Below are 13,954 nucleotides of genomic sequence, written 5' to 3' on the forward strand. Positions count from 1 at the left end.
ATGGGACAGTCAATATTTAACGGTGCTACATGCAAACCACAGGACGTTGCAGTAACAAACCATAAAAGGGCGAACTTTGGGTGAAAATGTATTTTCATTGCAAATAATTTCAATCACATGGTCGTTTTTGGAAATTTAATCAAAAACATTCTCAAAACTCCTTTATTTAAAATACCTCGAAACCCTTTTTCGTATTTATACAAACAAAATATTGTGCATGCTTCAGGGCGGCCTGGCGCTGGTCTTTACAAGGCAGAACCGAGGTTCAAATCCCATCCGAACCGTTCCCTCGTAGAGAGAACTAACTATCCAACGTGGTATCGGCATGTTTAGTAAGCCATTCAAAGACCGTTAAGTCAAGAAGAAGATGAAGAGAAGAAGAAGCTCATGCTTCGTTTAATTTCAACTTTTTACCATCCATTTTACCATAAGGTGGCGTGGAGAAGCACTAATCTTGGCACCGTGTGTTAAAGCGCTTAGAGTAACATTAAATATTGCATCAAAATTTCGGAACCGGTATAATAGCACGCTTTAAAGGCGTTCGATGCAAAATAAAAGCAAACACCTCCCAGCGAATGCGGTTTTCGGTTCAGTGAAAATCGCTTTTCATTCGCACCCGGCCACGATCGCAACTATTCGCGAGTGAGTTGAATGATCGCTTTGGGGTGTGTTGCAGAGCCCAGAGCGCACACACACACACACACCGGGGGATGCATTTTGGTCATTTAATTTTATGCTCAGCGAACCGTTACGCTAACGGGAAATTGAACGTAATGAATATGGATTTCCGTTCTTTCATTACTTTTTTTTTGTCTGTAGAGTTTGCAATGATCAAAACAAATGATCAAAGCAATCCTGCGGATGCAAAACCAAGTTTTTCTACCGTGTGCCGGTGACAACAAATTTGCACCATGAGTCCGGTGAAAGATTGCAGAAATTTGCGAATTTTTATATGAAAGTAAATTTAAATAATCCTTCATCGACGTTCAACAAATTGAGTGCTAAAAAGCATAGAAGAAGAAAAAAAACAGAATCTTGGAAGGAAACTTCTTCCAACCAAGTCCTAGAAAATGAAAGCACGTGAAAAGCACCTGCAAAACCGCCAAGCGCGCTATAGCAACGGAATGTGCGAGAAGTCGTATTGTCATGAGGCAACGCTTCTGTCGACGCTTTTTTCCCGAAACGATAAAGTTATCTTCATCTATTCGAAAAATGTCCCTATTTTATCGTTTGACAAAAGAAAAACCACAAGCTCACCTACACACACACACACACCGTTAGAGAAGAAATGCAAAACCCGCGGTAAAGGAAAAGCTATTTCCCACCTGCTTAGCTTCTAAAGGAATGTCTCCGTTGTGTGTTGTTGACAGTGAAAAGATCAGAAACGGAAGAAAATGAAAGCGGAAGTGTGTGTGTGTGTCCGCAGCACTGTTGTGTATTCCCGTGCAGATAACATTCCATTTGGGGAACGGGCCCACCGCACAGTGGGTCGAAATGAGAACAGAAAATGGAAAATTTAAGTAATTAAACACTTATGATATTTTTTTTAGATTTTCTTCCATTGTTGGACATCTAGACGAATCCACAAAACTGACTTGCTATGAGAATAACATTTTTATTAGAATGCAGTTAGCAATAAGCTCTTCTCTTCTGACTTCTCTCTAAAGGGCGTCAATAAGTGCCATCAGTGAAAGACTTAGGACCAGACATGCTACTCCTGGTCTCCTCCGTCTCATTGAAGATCAAGGAGGCGCAAACTGATCCTCTGGAGTCTCATCGAATCCAGGCTCAAGCACTTCAGCGTCTCAGCCCTGTTAATGAAGCAGACGTTCCTAATCTTTCCTCTATTTATCTATATGTCCTGTCTCATTTTCTACGCTACGATCGCTACAATTTGGCAAAAATGATCCACTCTTCGAATGCTTTCGCCTCTTTAAAGATGTGGTCAATCCGTTTGACTTTTATACCTATTGTTGCCCGCCAGAGCGTCTGATCCAGCCAAGCCAAGGAATCCGCCAGTTGAATAACAACTGGATCCGAGCTTCTAAATATTCTGACGTTGTACCGTGGCTCCCAGTATTAATAACTCTTTCGCTAGTTGTTCCTCGCTGTCAGGAGCCTATGCATTAAGGGGGAGGATGCTAGGCATAATAACTTTCAGACAACAGAAGCTCTTGACGCATTCCGAGATCGATTTCGAAACCATGCTATCTTGAACCTTGCTTAGTTGTGAGTTGAATGAAATGAAAGAAGTGCTTTAAAATTTAAATTTCATATCCAACAAAGTGCTCCACAAAAGCAGGTTTCAATTATAAATATATGAGAATCGAACACTTCTTTGAAAAGTTTTCTTTTTTCAACTTAAAATCATATCTACATTTTTTATGTCCGTCCCAGAGACCATCGTGCCCCGTTGATTGAATGCACACCTTGCTTGCCTTTCATGAAATGACACAATTTCACGTTCATCGCTAAGGACGGTGTTCTGAATTGCGTACGGCTGATAATACGGTTGCGATGGGAAGGAATGCAAATTTCTTCTGCTTTCTTTTCTCAGAAGAAATGACGGCAAAATTAAGAAGAACAGACGAAACAACAATGTCTACAAACAAACAACTTACGGAACAAGTCTTTCCGGGCCAGATTACGGGCGCAGAGTACTGAAAGAGAAATGGGAAAGAAATTAGATAAAGTAGGGAAATATTTGTGTGGTTAAATAAAGTTAGCTGGTTGAATGCTTAATATAAATATATTTTATTGTGCAACAAAAAGCCTTATGTTGTGCCACAGACTGTGTTTATCGAATTATTCAGTGTAAATATTTTTATTTTAAATATTCTTACTTCTAAACCTTCCGAAAAAATCGTGACTCAAAATCGTGTGCATAAATATTAAAACTTCAAGCGTAACATATTTTCGACACAAAAAAAAACCAACATAACCGGGCAGGACAGCAAGGAATTCAAAACATTCCTCCAAAGTCCAGGAGAACCCACAAATACCGTACTTCGCCACAGCAGGAGCCGGACACCACCCAAAAGACAGACGAGAAAAAATGCTTCTCTACTTCGGTTCTCCATTTTTCGTTCTATTCGCAAAGTTCCCATCTGCTTTGTCGGTGGGTAGTGGATATGTAAGCTTTCAGTTAAAAGGACGAGAGATACACTTTTTTTTGTTGTTGGTTTGATTGGTGGCCCGGGCTGGAAGCAACCGTGTCATCCTCCGTGTTCGCGGATACCTGAACCAGACGAACCGATATACCTGGAAACATGATCGCCTTCATCCGGCCCAATCGGGCCCGTAATTACTGCGTTCGACAGCAGTTTTGTCTTCTGTGTATGTGTGTGTGTCGGGCGATCCCGGCGATCGATCGTGGGGTGTTTCGCAACATGATCTTGTCTTAACCGATATGTTTTTCCTGTTCTAGCCCAGTGGTCGACAAACTGTTGCACAATTTATCGATTCCTTGACCATTCCTTGGTCGATTGTTTGCTTTATTTAAGTTTATAGAGACTTTGAATCATCAACAATTGAATGTGTATCTTAGACGGATTTAAATCATCTTTATTCAAAATATCGCCAAATATTGCCCTCGCTGATAGGTAAAAAAAGGTTTAAACTTAATACGTGCAGCTTTTCACATCTGAAATGGTACACCCAGAATTGGGCTAATCCTTTATGCTTAAATTATTACAAAAAAATGCGTTAAGCTAAGACTTCAACATCCAAGAACCATACTTACACCTGGTTCGTACCTTAGAATATTTCTTTAAGTTTATCAATGTTCCTAATTAAAACATATATTTTCTTCGCTTTACAACACAATCTAAAATTAAAGTTTCCAGTGTACATTTCCCCTGTCCGTTAAAATACAGACGGATTTTTACTTGTATACATTCTGACTTCTGATCTTAACTCTTATTTATCTTTTTTCTTTGATTGTCGTGTCAGACGATTTTGGTCTGCAATAGCTGTATTCCTTGACTTGGTTTACCCCTAGCTAGATAGTAAAACCTCTACGGAGTCAAATTTGTGGTCCAAACTCCAAAGTTTCTTCAGCAGTTACCACCTGAACTACTGTAAAACTATCTGAGAGACTTTGGCCTTATTAATTTATAATTGTTTTTAAAATTAAATTTATTTTTATTTTACTTGATGTTGTCGGCTCTGTGCCGTAATGTCATAAAATAAAATATGGTAAACTAAAAAAAAAAAAAAACCCAAATTACCATGACTACAAAGTGAACATAAATTTGAAGTGTGACAACATTGAATGTCGGCAATGCTTCAATGTTCGATTTAAGATGAGAGCCACTGTAAATCCGTACGCATTATTGTACGCACACACGTGCGGATGGGTGATTTTGTTGAATGGAAAAGACACGATCGTAAATCGAATGTGAATGTGTTGTGACCTGATGACACAATGCGAGACACTTGTTCTATGTGGAGTTATTATTAAGGTAAATATTAAGGGAACTTTGAATTTTCTAATTTTCTAATTGATAATACCAATACTCACTTGTAATTCGGATCTTTTGCGTGCCATTGCGCCGCGAATACTCCAGCTTGTTCATCCTAACGGGCCTGCTGCTGTCCGGACAGACGACGGACTGTTGTTGTTTGGCCGCGTGCGAACCAATCGTGATCGCAAAGGATCAAACTGGATAGGCAGGCTGACTGGCTAGTTGACTGACTGGTTGGCTGGCTTTAATTGAACACCTTTTTTTTCTTTTGCACACAAACACACTATCCACAGTAGCAGCGGGCTACGACACAATCTCGCCCCAACGACGTCGCCGACGACGGAACATTAGTGATGGGGGATCACCGAGATACACGCACACGGGGGTGGGGTTGGTGAATGATGAGACTCGGCTCTAACTGTGACACCCCAGCAACTACGAGCCCAAGCTTGCGAAAACAATGGATACACACTTTTATTATCACACCTCGCCTTACACACACGCACAAGAACTGATTTTCCGGTACACAAATACACACTTTTCCTGCGGCTGTACAACTACCACCCCGCGGTACGGACAGATAATCGCCTGCAAATATGATAGAATCACAAACCCGATCAGCATCACTAGCTACACAATCATCTGCTATTACTATTTTTCTTCCTTCTTCCCTTTTGGAGCAACGCACACGAAACAAAACAACAACATAAACACACACCATCACAATTGCACCACACCACATTACATCCGCAAAACCAATCGTAGCAGTCGTTTGGGGAGTTTCGTCTCACCCCACATTCTGTGGCAGAATTATTTCCCTTTTTTCCCTCTATCGATCTCCGATCAATCGTTCTCTATTTTCTAGCAAATTACACTGCTCTGACTGCTGAACGAAATATACATAATCGCGACTGACTTGATCATCACGATCGCGAAATAAAGAAAAAAAAGGGTACAAACGATCATTGCCTTTTCACACTGTTTGTGTGAAAACCCCTTCTTTCCACACTGTATTTCTTGTCAAGCAAGCGGTGCAGTAAATATGACTACTACAACTACTATTAGTGCTCCCTTTACCTTTACGTTTAATGCGGGCCCGCTCTACCACTACAGCATTGCAGCATTGACTGCACAGTTGTGCTATGCTGGACATTCCATGTCAACCCTAGCCCCGGACTAGTGCCTTTTTTATGTCTGTGCTTTGTTGCGCCACAACTCACACTTGTTGTGTTGTCGAACCAATAAAGATGAACGGTGGTGGAAGATGGACGACGGTGGACGACTTCTTCGCACTATTCATTGATATTTTCACTTTACACTCGTTCCCTAGGCAACACATACCGCGTGCCGGATTGTATCAATTATCAACTTTAGCTCATTTATTCTTTATCAATCGTCGATCGAATTGAATGAATAGTTTTTTGAAGCGAATGTAGTCAGAAGCTTTGCACGGCCAGGGCTTATGAGCTACAAGGGGGACGAATTATTTGTTTACTAAAAGCGAGCCTTTTGGAATTTTTGAAGATTTTCTGCAGATTTTGCAGATTGGGTCCGAAACCTACCGGGTCGGAGTCATCTGTAAGCGACCCATACGTAGGCCCCATACATAGGTTTTAAGCGTTTTTATGCATTCATGAATCCACTGTGGATTCCTGTTCCCACAACTATCGGATCCAACATGCAAGCACTCACGGATCCAACATGATTCCTATAGGAACGAACCTTGCTCCGGATCGATCTGTAAAAAGAGTCGTATGCCTGATCTTCACACGGCAGGACCCAGGTTCGAATCCTATCCGAGAGGGCTAACTATCCAACTAGGTGGGAGCAGCAAGTCTAGTAAGGCATTAGATGGCCGGAATAGCTCAGCAGGTTGTTAAGCCAGAAAGAATACATACAGACACAAACTTTGGGTCTTGGAGACCACAATCATCTCTTTATTTTTGGAGATCAAATGAATCCTTATTGGAAGAGATGTGAGCTGTATCAGCTATAGTCTATGAACCAGGACAGGACTCTCAAATCCCAATCTCAGCTTCAAAAACTCAACTACGGAGCACAGGTAAACAAAAGGTTTGCCTAGCTGTCAAAATGACATTAAAGCTACAAATTACGCCTCTCGTCTGTATGTTTCAAACATTTGCCGCCCCACAGAAAGAACTATAATAACCGGGGCAAAAATATGCTGCGATCATCGCCACACGGCAATTCCGACGACCATCACTGCCGCACATACACACACGCGCAGGCAGGCAGAGTGCGCCTTTGCGCCCGGTTTGCTTCGCTAATTTGCCTTGATCGTTCGCGGCGCGGTCCGCTTTGTGTATCCCCTTGCCTTTTCATGCTTCGCATTCTTCCCACCCGTCCGCGGGGTGTTTCTTCGCTCTTGATCGCTTGTTGTCGTCGTGTAGTCGACGTCTTTATGCTCTTTACGTGTAGGCGTGTGACGGCCAGCCCGTATCTCTCTCTTTTTCACGCCCTTTTAACGCAGGGCAAGCAGGCGTAAGAAACGGAAAAAGTCGTCCTTCCTTCGATTCGGGTGTCCACAGGTTTTTGCCCCCTGACACCCCCCTCCCCCCCTTCTCCTCCTCATTCAAAACACTTTATCTAGACTTGCTGCACCACTCCACCGATTCCAGCTCATCCAAACCATCAATGAGGAGAAGCATGAAGCGCATAGCTGCAGGGGAAGGGTGGGGACGACGGTGGCATGTCGAGTGTGCATGAGAAGAACGAAAAGACACCGACCCTCTGCCGGACACACCACGGGACTTCTCTCTGCGGTCGTCGATGCTGGTCGCACTAGCGCACGCACACTTTGCCGATGCGTCGTCGCTACGACGTTGCCTTTGCTCCGTGCGTTGTTCTTGGCTATTGCTTCGCCCGTGTTGTCCGGTGGTCCACCGTGCAGTGGCGGTGTGTTTGTGTACGCGAAGGAAAAGACTACGTCAACCGTACGGACGGATCAGACGTGAATTGATCATCAAGATTGTTTAAGAACTTGCGTAGCACACAAACGGACGCAATGCAACATCGATCGAAGACACCGCTGGACCAACCTAGCCCAACAGCAACAACAGCCAGCGCACGTAGAGACCACACCACGTAGACGATTATTTCCCACAGCGCACACTTTGCTGGATTCAACTACGCGAACCACGTTTAAAGCTGGCAGACGAGAGTATTGCACTTCAGCCAAGTGAATGGAATAGTTACACATTCTCGCACGCACACGCACACACACATAACACAGACGAAACGCAACAACAACCCATCCCTATTTTCCGGGACAAGAATAGTGGCGTGGGGATGATTTCGCCTTGCACTGAAGAGCATTTTAGGATGCACCACGATCCGACAACTCCCAAAACACCAAACACCATAAAAAACTCACACGAATACGCTGCACAGCACGGAATTGTAATGAGTCTGCGACTAGGAAACCGAACGACCAACCTACTCTACGCACTTCTAACGATGGTATAAACACACACAGAACAAGTGCACTCCGTAAGAAACGCGTTTGCTGTGGGCCGTTGTGGGAGAGTTCGAAGCCAAGATGCTGGTGTCTCGCTCACGCACACAAGGAATACCGTATGCGGTCATATGGTGGTTTCGATGTTTACCATCCATCTGTCACTGTCCAGCGCTGTCGGACATTTCAGCTGTCATAACGACACGTTTACAGTAGCAGGTTGATAACCTTCCGGACTGATTTTCGTAAAAATGAATGCACGTTCAAAGTAAAATATTTTATTTATTATTCGTTTTTTACATTCCTGCAACGATATTATGCTTTTATTTTTCTCTTTTTTACTACCATAATTCAAAATTAGCTGCTTTGCCGTTTCGTTTAAAATAAACAGTTTTACATTTTTTTTACCTTGCATCTGGAAGACATACGCAGCAAAAGAACAAGAAGACCAACGCGCGAAAGGCACCGCTTGCATTTTTGTGTAAATTTGCCGCTCATAAAACAAATCTGTATTCTGTAATGGCTATCAACTTGAAGCTGAGCTCGAAGGACGTTAAAAGCAGTCTTAAAAACGCGATCAACCTACAGTACATTCCGGCGTCGATCGGTGGTGACGGGCCGGCTAATTTGGAGCAATTTTTTACACCGTACACCGAAACACAACCAGATGGAAGTATGTATTTATCTTATTATCTATTACACGCACAATTCGATCACTTTTTCGATTAAACGATATCCCATCTGTTTCAGCTCTTCGTAATGCGCTCCGAGGATATCCGCTCCAAGGGAAGGTGACGACACTTCCGGAAGGCTATACGGGTGTAATGTTGCAGGAAACGAAAAAACCGCACTCGGCCGACGATGATCGAACGCTTACGTTTGCGGGAGCTTTTCGGGAATTCACATACTGGAACTACGATCGAATCCCGTCCCGGAATGATCCGCTAGCTAAGGCACTTACTTGGCTACAATTGTCGGAAATTTTACATGACGCTGCGGATGAAACAGAAGTGAAACAAGAACAGGGGGATAAAACCAATAATGGTCATTAAAAGTGTGTATAATATATCTCTATTTATTTTGTAATTTATCTCGTATTGGGTGTTATATCCAACGGAAAAAAAGAATGCTAAAATTAAACGACTTTATTAACACCGACATCCGTCATCTCTTCTATTTTATCCTTTATGTATTTTGTGTACATAGTGATAACTTTTTGTAATTGTTTCCTTTTTGTGGTTGAAATATAGAAAAAAAATAGTTCTTACAAGCTAAAAAAACTCCCCCGTCCCGAGTCACGAATCCTGAGACCCCTCTCCCCTCAATCGGCCTCCATTACGCCGCATTCTTCGGCGGGGGTCGATAAACACCCACCACCACTGCGTGATCTCGCTCGTATGGTTCGAGCGTAATCTGTTCCTGAGGTTTTAGTTTTTCCGATTGCAGTTTCTTAACCTCGGCGGCAAATACCGCTTCCGGTACGGCCGTTGAATCGATACAGGATGCTTTAATCGAGATGACAAAGTGGCCACCGTTCTTGAGGAAATTGTGCGCATTCAGCGCGACGATACGGGCTTGATCCGGTTGGGCAACATCGGCAAATACTGTGTCGACCAGCCCTACCAGCATGCGATACTTGTGGGGATGACGTGCGTCCTCGATGATAGGTATAATGTTGGTACGCTTTTTCGCGACGTTTAGCAGATCGCGACCGGAACGGTGCGAGAATTCGACAGCATAGACCAGACCTTCCGGGCCAACGATATCGGACACGTGGGACACTGTGGTACCGGATGCGGCACCAAGGTACAGCACCTTACTGCCGGGTGGCATGTGAATTTTGTCTACACCTCCCAGCACGGCGGCGGCCAACTTTGAACGGAATGGATTCCACACACGGTACTCCTTCTTATCGCCATCAGTCTGTTTAAGGGGATAAGGATAACATTCGTTAATTATTAGGAAAAACGCAGTAAAAGATCAATAATTTGAAGCTTGTTAAGATAAACAGCTAGAGCGTCAGTGAGCAGGTTCTACGAAGCGCGCACCAGAGGGAAGGTATGCCTCGGGCTCCACTTCCCATCAGCGGTGCGTCTCCGTTGGCTACATATCACCAATTCAATACCCCTGTGCGCGTCATCATCTCAAAGCTGTTGTCAATTAGGGTTAGTGTTGGATGAATCTGAATCTCTATTTCAAAGATTCGTGCACAACACTACTCCGGGTTGGATAACTAATGCTCGACTTACCTCGACTGAAATGCGCTTCTCTCCGTAGACTTCCGATCCGGGCACTAGGTTCAGCGTAACCAGCGCGTCTTCCTTACCACGGGCAATGAAGATACCTTCGTGACGATGCGGCTCGATGATGACGGTTTTGCCTCCCTTGAAGCCACCCCGTCCACCTCCACCTCCTCCGCGTCCACCACGTCCACCGCGACCTCCGGGACCGCCACGGCCTCCACCCCCGCGACCACCACCACCTCGTCCGCCAAAACCACGACCACCGCCTCCGCCTCGACCACCACGGTCACCGCCACCAAATCCTCCACGGCCACGTCCACCACCACCACCTCCGAAACCTCCACGTCCGCCTCGGCCACCACGGTCGCCGCCACGGCCACCGCCACCACCGCCTCTCGGTGAGAATCCTAACAAAACGCAAGAAGAGAGGTTAGGAAAAGAAAGAAAAAAAATGCTCGTTTGATTTATGCATCAAACACAAATCAAAACAAATGCTGCTAAAGCCATTCTTTGTGCCATTTCTGGTTTGAGGGCGATGGAATATGCATTCTATTCCACTGCAAGCACAAGGCATCCACAGACGCCGGCCGCCACAAGAAACCGCGAGGCACACGCTGCTGCTCCATCCATTACGTACCTGGTTTACCCATGATTGTTTAACAATACAGCGCAAACACCTTTTCCAACAAGCCTACGAATACTACACGGCGTTCACTTTTATCTTTGGTTCAAGATACAGCTCAAAACTATAGGCTATTGGGATGCGTTTTTATGAGAAATTTTGCTAAATTTATTCCACCGTACAGCGGAGCACGCCGTACCAAACTCAAAAACACGTGCGTTTACCTCCTGCGATGCCAGAGCCGTCTAGACGTCAAAAACCCCGAACGACAGATTGGGCTACCACTTTGGTATTTGAACGATCAGCACGCAGCCAGGTTCGATCGCCTGGATGACAAATATAGTCATATTCCCGAAACAGATTTGTGGAACTTTTTGAAAAGTTTTTATGGGTGTTTAATTTCATTTTTGTAATGAAATAAACAAGAAATAAATTAAATTACATTTTTTTTCTTTCCCTTCTTGCTGCCGGCTTGAACGCAAAACGATATTTCCTTCTATTGTGACAGCCGGTACATGTAGTTTACTCGAGACACCCTGTACCAACGCTGATTCTGGCGTGTTGTTGTTGTGGCCATCCTATTCCGAACACAGAACTAGCGGCATCCTCCGAAATCGTACAATTACAATCGGTTCACTGCTTGAAACATCGCCTAATTAGCAAGTTCATTGTGAAGAATGGTTACAATAGGAGAGGCGTTCACGCCGACCGAAGGGATCATCTATTCTGCACCGGACGTGAAGCTTAAGATGGGCCCTAATTTGATTCCATCGCCGGGCATGTTGCATCTGACTGAAAGGTAAAACAGCGATCATACAACGGATGTAAGTTTAAATACACATCTCACACCTTTCCATCATGTCCGCTAAATGTTGCCTAGTTCGTGCATTTGGAGCTGCGAGGAAAGGAATGCGAGCATCAGCATTCCGTGGCCCCGTGTCGCAGCACACGCCATTTCATCCGTGCCGGGCGAAGGCATCTTTCTGATGGTGGATGTGAACATCGTTTGGCCCGGTTTCTACACCGGCTATCCAGAGAATAATGGTGATGCGCATCCGGACGAGGTGGGCGAAGAGAATGACGAAGGGCACGATTCGGAGATATCTGACGGGGCCATTACGGAAATGTGGCTCCAGCCAACAAGCCGAGAGATTGTGGATCAAATTTTCAGTGCCATGCGGGAGTGTCAGATTTTGAACCCGGGATCGGATGTAAGCGAGGACGAGGACTACATGGAAGCGGAAGAGGATGAGCTGGAGGAGGTTGAGGATATGCGAAATTTGCAGCTGGATGGTGAGTGAATAACTTAAGTCCTAGTGCTAGCTGGCTAGCAATCATCAATAATTCCCGTTCCTTTTATAGATGAGGATAAATTCGCTGACGCTGAAGAATAACCATCGGATTTGGAGCGGAACAGACGAACACCACATTGTGTATTAAACGAATCTTGATTGGAATGATACAGGCTGGATGTAGTCATTTGGCGGTTCCTGTGGGCCTGCAGCAAAAGAGATGAAAAAGCAAGGACAAAACAAACCGATCCGGTTCGGGTTGCCATTTTTTGGGATCATCATCGCGTGTCGTCGTGTTTCTATTACATTACTATTATTTTAATTACACATTCTTAGCCAGAGATGCTCTGCGCGCGCTATACTAGGAATTATGCGGATTTGCTAAAATCATGTTGGGTGATAAGTTGAATTAAAAAAGGTAACAAAAAATCATATCCTTGTGCGGGTTTACGTGTGAGTATTTTCTTGAATTCGAATTCTGCAGAAAAAGAAGGTAAAATGATGCAAAACAGTAACTTCCAAACAAAGATCCAATAATATCACACTTCCGCGGAGATATTGGCAACTCTGTTATGTTGCGCTTTCTCTCCCGATCTGTCACGGTGCGTTCTCCCAAATGTAATCGTTTGACGTTCAAATTCGCGCCAAATATTCGTTCGAAAGATCATCTCTGTTGTTTGGTAAACGGGATAAACAGCGACCTATAAGCACACGCAAATCATGGCCTCCTCCGGCAATAACAAAGTTTTGCATCAACTAATTCAAAAGCTGGGCCTAACCAACTATGATTCCCTTGCACCGTAAGTACTGCCCACGGCATATTTGCACAGGCAGGTCTGTTTACATTCCCTTTTTCCTCTATTGCCGTTGGGTGCAGTAAAGCAACCGAACTACAACGACTGCTTGCGATCCGTTCGTCCAGCGGTGCAATGGCCAACATCGGAGACTACGCCAAAGCAACGCTCTGCATCGATCTCGCCTCCAGTCTTCTCGGTTTACCGTTCGACACTGAAACCGCCCTCAAACTGTCCGGCCTGAAGAAACCCTCCTACGCTAATGGGCGCCGTACGCTGGAGAAAATACTGGACATCAACAAAATACTCGGAATCGGTGAGATTTGTGTGCAGGTTGGGTTGAGTCAGGTGCAGAAGGAGGCAACAGCACTGCTGGAAGCGTACAAACGGTACGCCGGAGATCAGGGAGGCGTAACCGATTTCACACACCCACAGTACGCGACGATGGCCGTGTTTCAGGCTTGCAAGCGTCAAAAGATAAAACCACCGAAAACGAAACTTGTCCCGCTGAGTCACTTAAAACCAGCCCAGTGGACTATGCTGGAGAAGAATTGGGACAAGTTTTTGTCCACGGTACCTCTTGATACGAAACAACCGAAAACACAGGACGTGAGACAGGATTCGGATAGCATTAGGGAAAAGGCGCAGGAAGCCAGCAGCCATGGTGATAGTGGTGCCGGACGGAAACATCCAAGCCCGGAAAAACTCGAACCGTACCAGAACTGGAAGAAGCGAATGTTGGAAAAAGCATACCGAGAGTTGGAACAGCTACGGGGCAGTGGGTAGAAAAGTGTTCGATTTCCATGCACCACATTCCTGCCCTTTAGATAGTTAAGCTTGAGAGGAGGTGTTGTTTTCGTATGTTATTTTAATGTTAACACAGGTGCCAAGCCAATACACGCTTAAGAGATTATATGTTAGTTCTCTACTCTCACTACCATATTCTGTTCGTGTCACAATAGCTTTTAAATACTTTTTAAAAATAAACTTCTCCTGAGGGACCCAAAATTTAGTCTTTTAAATGTTTCAATCACATCACACAGTGTTCAGACCTCTGAAGTA

General features: G+C 44.5%; 5 protein-coding genes across 5 annotated transcripts in view; 3 read left to right on the forward strand and 2 right to left on the reverse strand.

Moving 5' to 3' along the window:
- Positions 1-4,701, reverse strand: part of LOC126567810 (E3 ubiquitin-protein ligase Smurf1) — a 31,485-nt gene extending 26,784 nt beyond the window's left edge. Inside the window, exons 1-2 of the mRNA XM_050224111.1 lie at positions 4,523-4,701; positions 2,622-2,660 (exon numbers count right to left, since the gene is read on the reverse strand). Of these exons, the coding sequence (XP_050080068.1) occupies positions 2,622-2,660; positions 4,523-4,577 (94 nt within the window). The 5' untranslated portion in view covers positions 4,578-4,701. The remainder of the gene's footprint in view (positions 1-2,621; positions 2,661-4,522) is intronic.
- A 3,752-nt stretch (positions 4,702-8,453) lies between these two features.
- On the forward strand, positions 8,454-8,993 carry LOC126568562 (ribonuclease H2 subunit C). Its single transcript, XM_050225058.1, has 2 exons — positions 8,454-8,614; positions 8,692-8,993. Exons 1-2 carry the CDS (start codon positions 8,461-8,463, stop codon positions 8,991-8,993), a joined length of 456 nt encoding a protein of 151 aa, XP_050081015.1. The 5' UTR covers positions 8,454-8,460.
- Positions 8,994-9,276: 283 nt separating this feature from the next.
- LOC126567663 (rRNA 2'-O-methyltransferase fibrillarin) lies at positions 9,277-10,834 on the reverse strand. Its single transcript, XM_050223880.1, has 3 exons — positions 10,822-10,834; positions 10,191-10,591; positions 9,277-9,864 (listed from the first exon to the last, which is right to left on the reverse strand). Exons 1-3 carry the CDS (start codon positions 10,832-10,834, stop codon positions 9,277-9,279), a joined length of 1,002 nt encoding a protein of 333 aa, XP_050079837.1.
- A 631-nt stretch (positions 10,835-11,465) lies between these two features.
- LOC126568512 (methylosome subunit pICln) lies at positions 11,466-12,220 on the forward strand. Its single transcript, XM_050225001.1, has 3 exons — positions 11,466-11,605; positions 11,687-12,099; positions 12,169-12,220. Exons 1-3 carry the CDS (start codon positions 11,484-11,486, stop codon positions 12,198-12,200), a joined length of 567 nt encoding a protein of 188 aa, XP_050080958.1. The 5' UTR covers positions 11,466-11,483; the 3' UTR covers positions 12,201-12,220.
- Positions 12,221-12,801: 581 nt separating this feature from the next.
- LOC126568432 (origin recognition complex subunit 6) lies at positions 12,802-13,678 on the forward strand. The gene is made up of 2 exons (XM_050224905.1): positions 12,802-12,898; positions 12,976-13,678. Exons 1-2 carry the CDS (start codon positions 12,819-12,821, stop codon positions 13,676-13,678), a joined length of 783 nt encoding a protein of 260 aa, XP_050080862.1. The 5' UTR covers positions 12,802-12,818.
- The last annotated feature ends 276 nt before the right edge of the window (positions 13,679-13,954 follow it).

Source organism: Anopheles maculipalpis, chromosome 2RL (assembly GCF_943734695.1).
Source record: "Anopheles maculipalpis chromosome 2RL, idAnoMacuDA_375_x, whole genome shotgun sequence".
Taxonomy (NCBI): domain Eukaryota; kingdom Metazoa; phylum Arthropoda; class Insecta; order Diptera; family Culicidae; genus Anopheles; species Anopheles maculipalpis.

Bases quoted from the DNA above. Each gene is read 5' to 3' on its own strand.
- LOC126568562 (XM_050225058.1), top strand. From the start codon at position 8,461: ATGGCTATCAACTTGAAGCTGAGCTCGAAGGACGTTAAAAGCAGTCTT. The intron at 8,615-8,691 runs GTATGTATTTAT...CATCTGTTTCAG, and splicing joins CGAAACACAACCAGATGGAA to CTCTTCGTAATGCGCTCCGA.
- LOC126567663 (XM_050223880.1), bottom strand. The intron at 9,865-10,190 runs GTAAGTCGAGCA...CCCCTTAAACAG, and splicing joins AGAAGCGCATTTCAGTCGAG to ACTGATGGCGATAAGAAGGA.
- LOC126568512 (XM_050225001.1), top strand. From the start codon at position 11,484: ATGGTTACAATAGGAGAGGCGTTCACGCCGACCGAAGGGATCATCTAT. The intron at 11,606-11,686 runs GTAAAACAGCGA...AATGTTGCCTAG, and splicing joins ATGTTGCATCTGACTGAAAG to TTCGTGCATTTGGAGCTGCG. The intron at 12,100-12,168 runs GTGAGTGAATAA...TTCCTTTTATAG, and splicing joins GCGAAATTTGCAGCTGGATG to ATGAGGATAAATTCGCTGAC.
- LOC126568432 (XM_050224905.1), top strand. From the start codon at position 12,819: ATGGCCTCCTCCGGCAATAACAAAGTTTTGCATCAACTAATTCAAAAG. The intron at 12,899-12,975 runs GTAAGTACTGCC...CGTTGGGTGCAG, and splicing joins AACTATGATTCCCTTGCACC to TAAAGCAACCGAACTACAAC.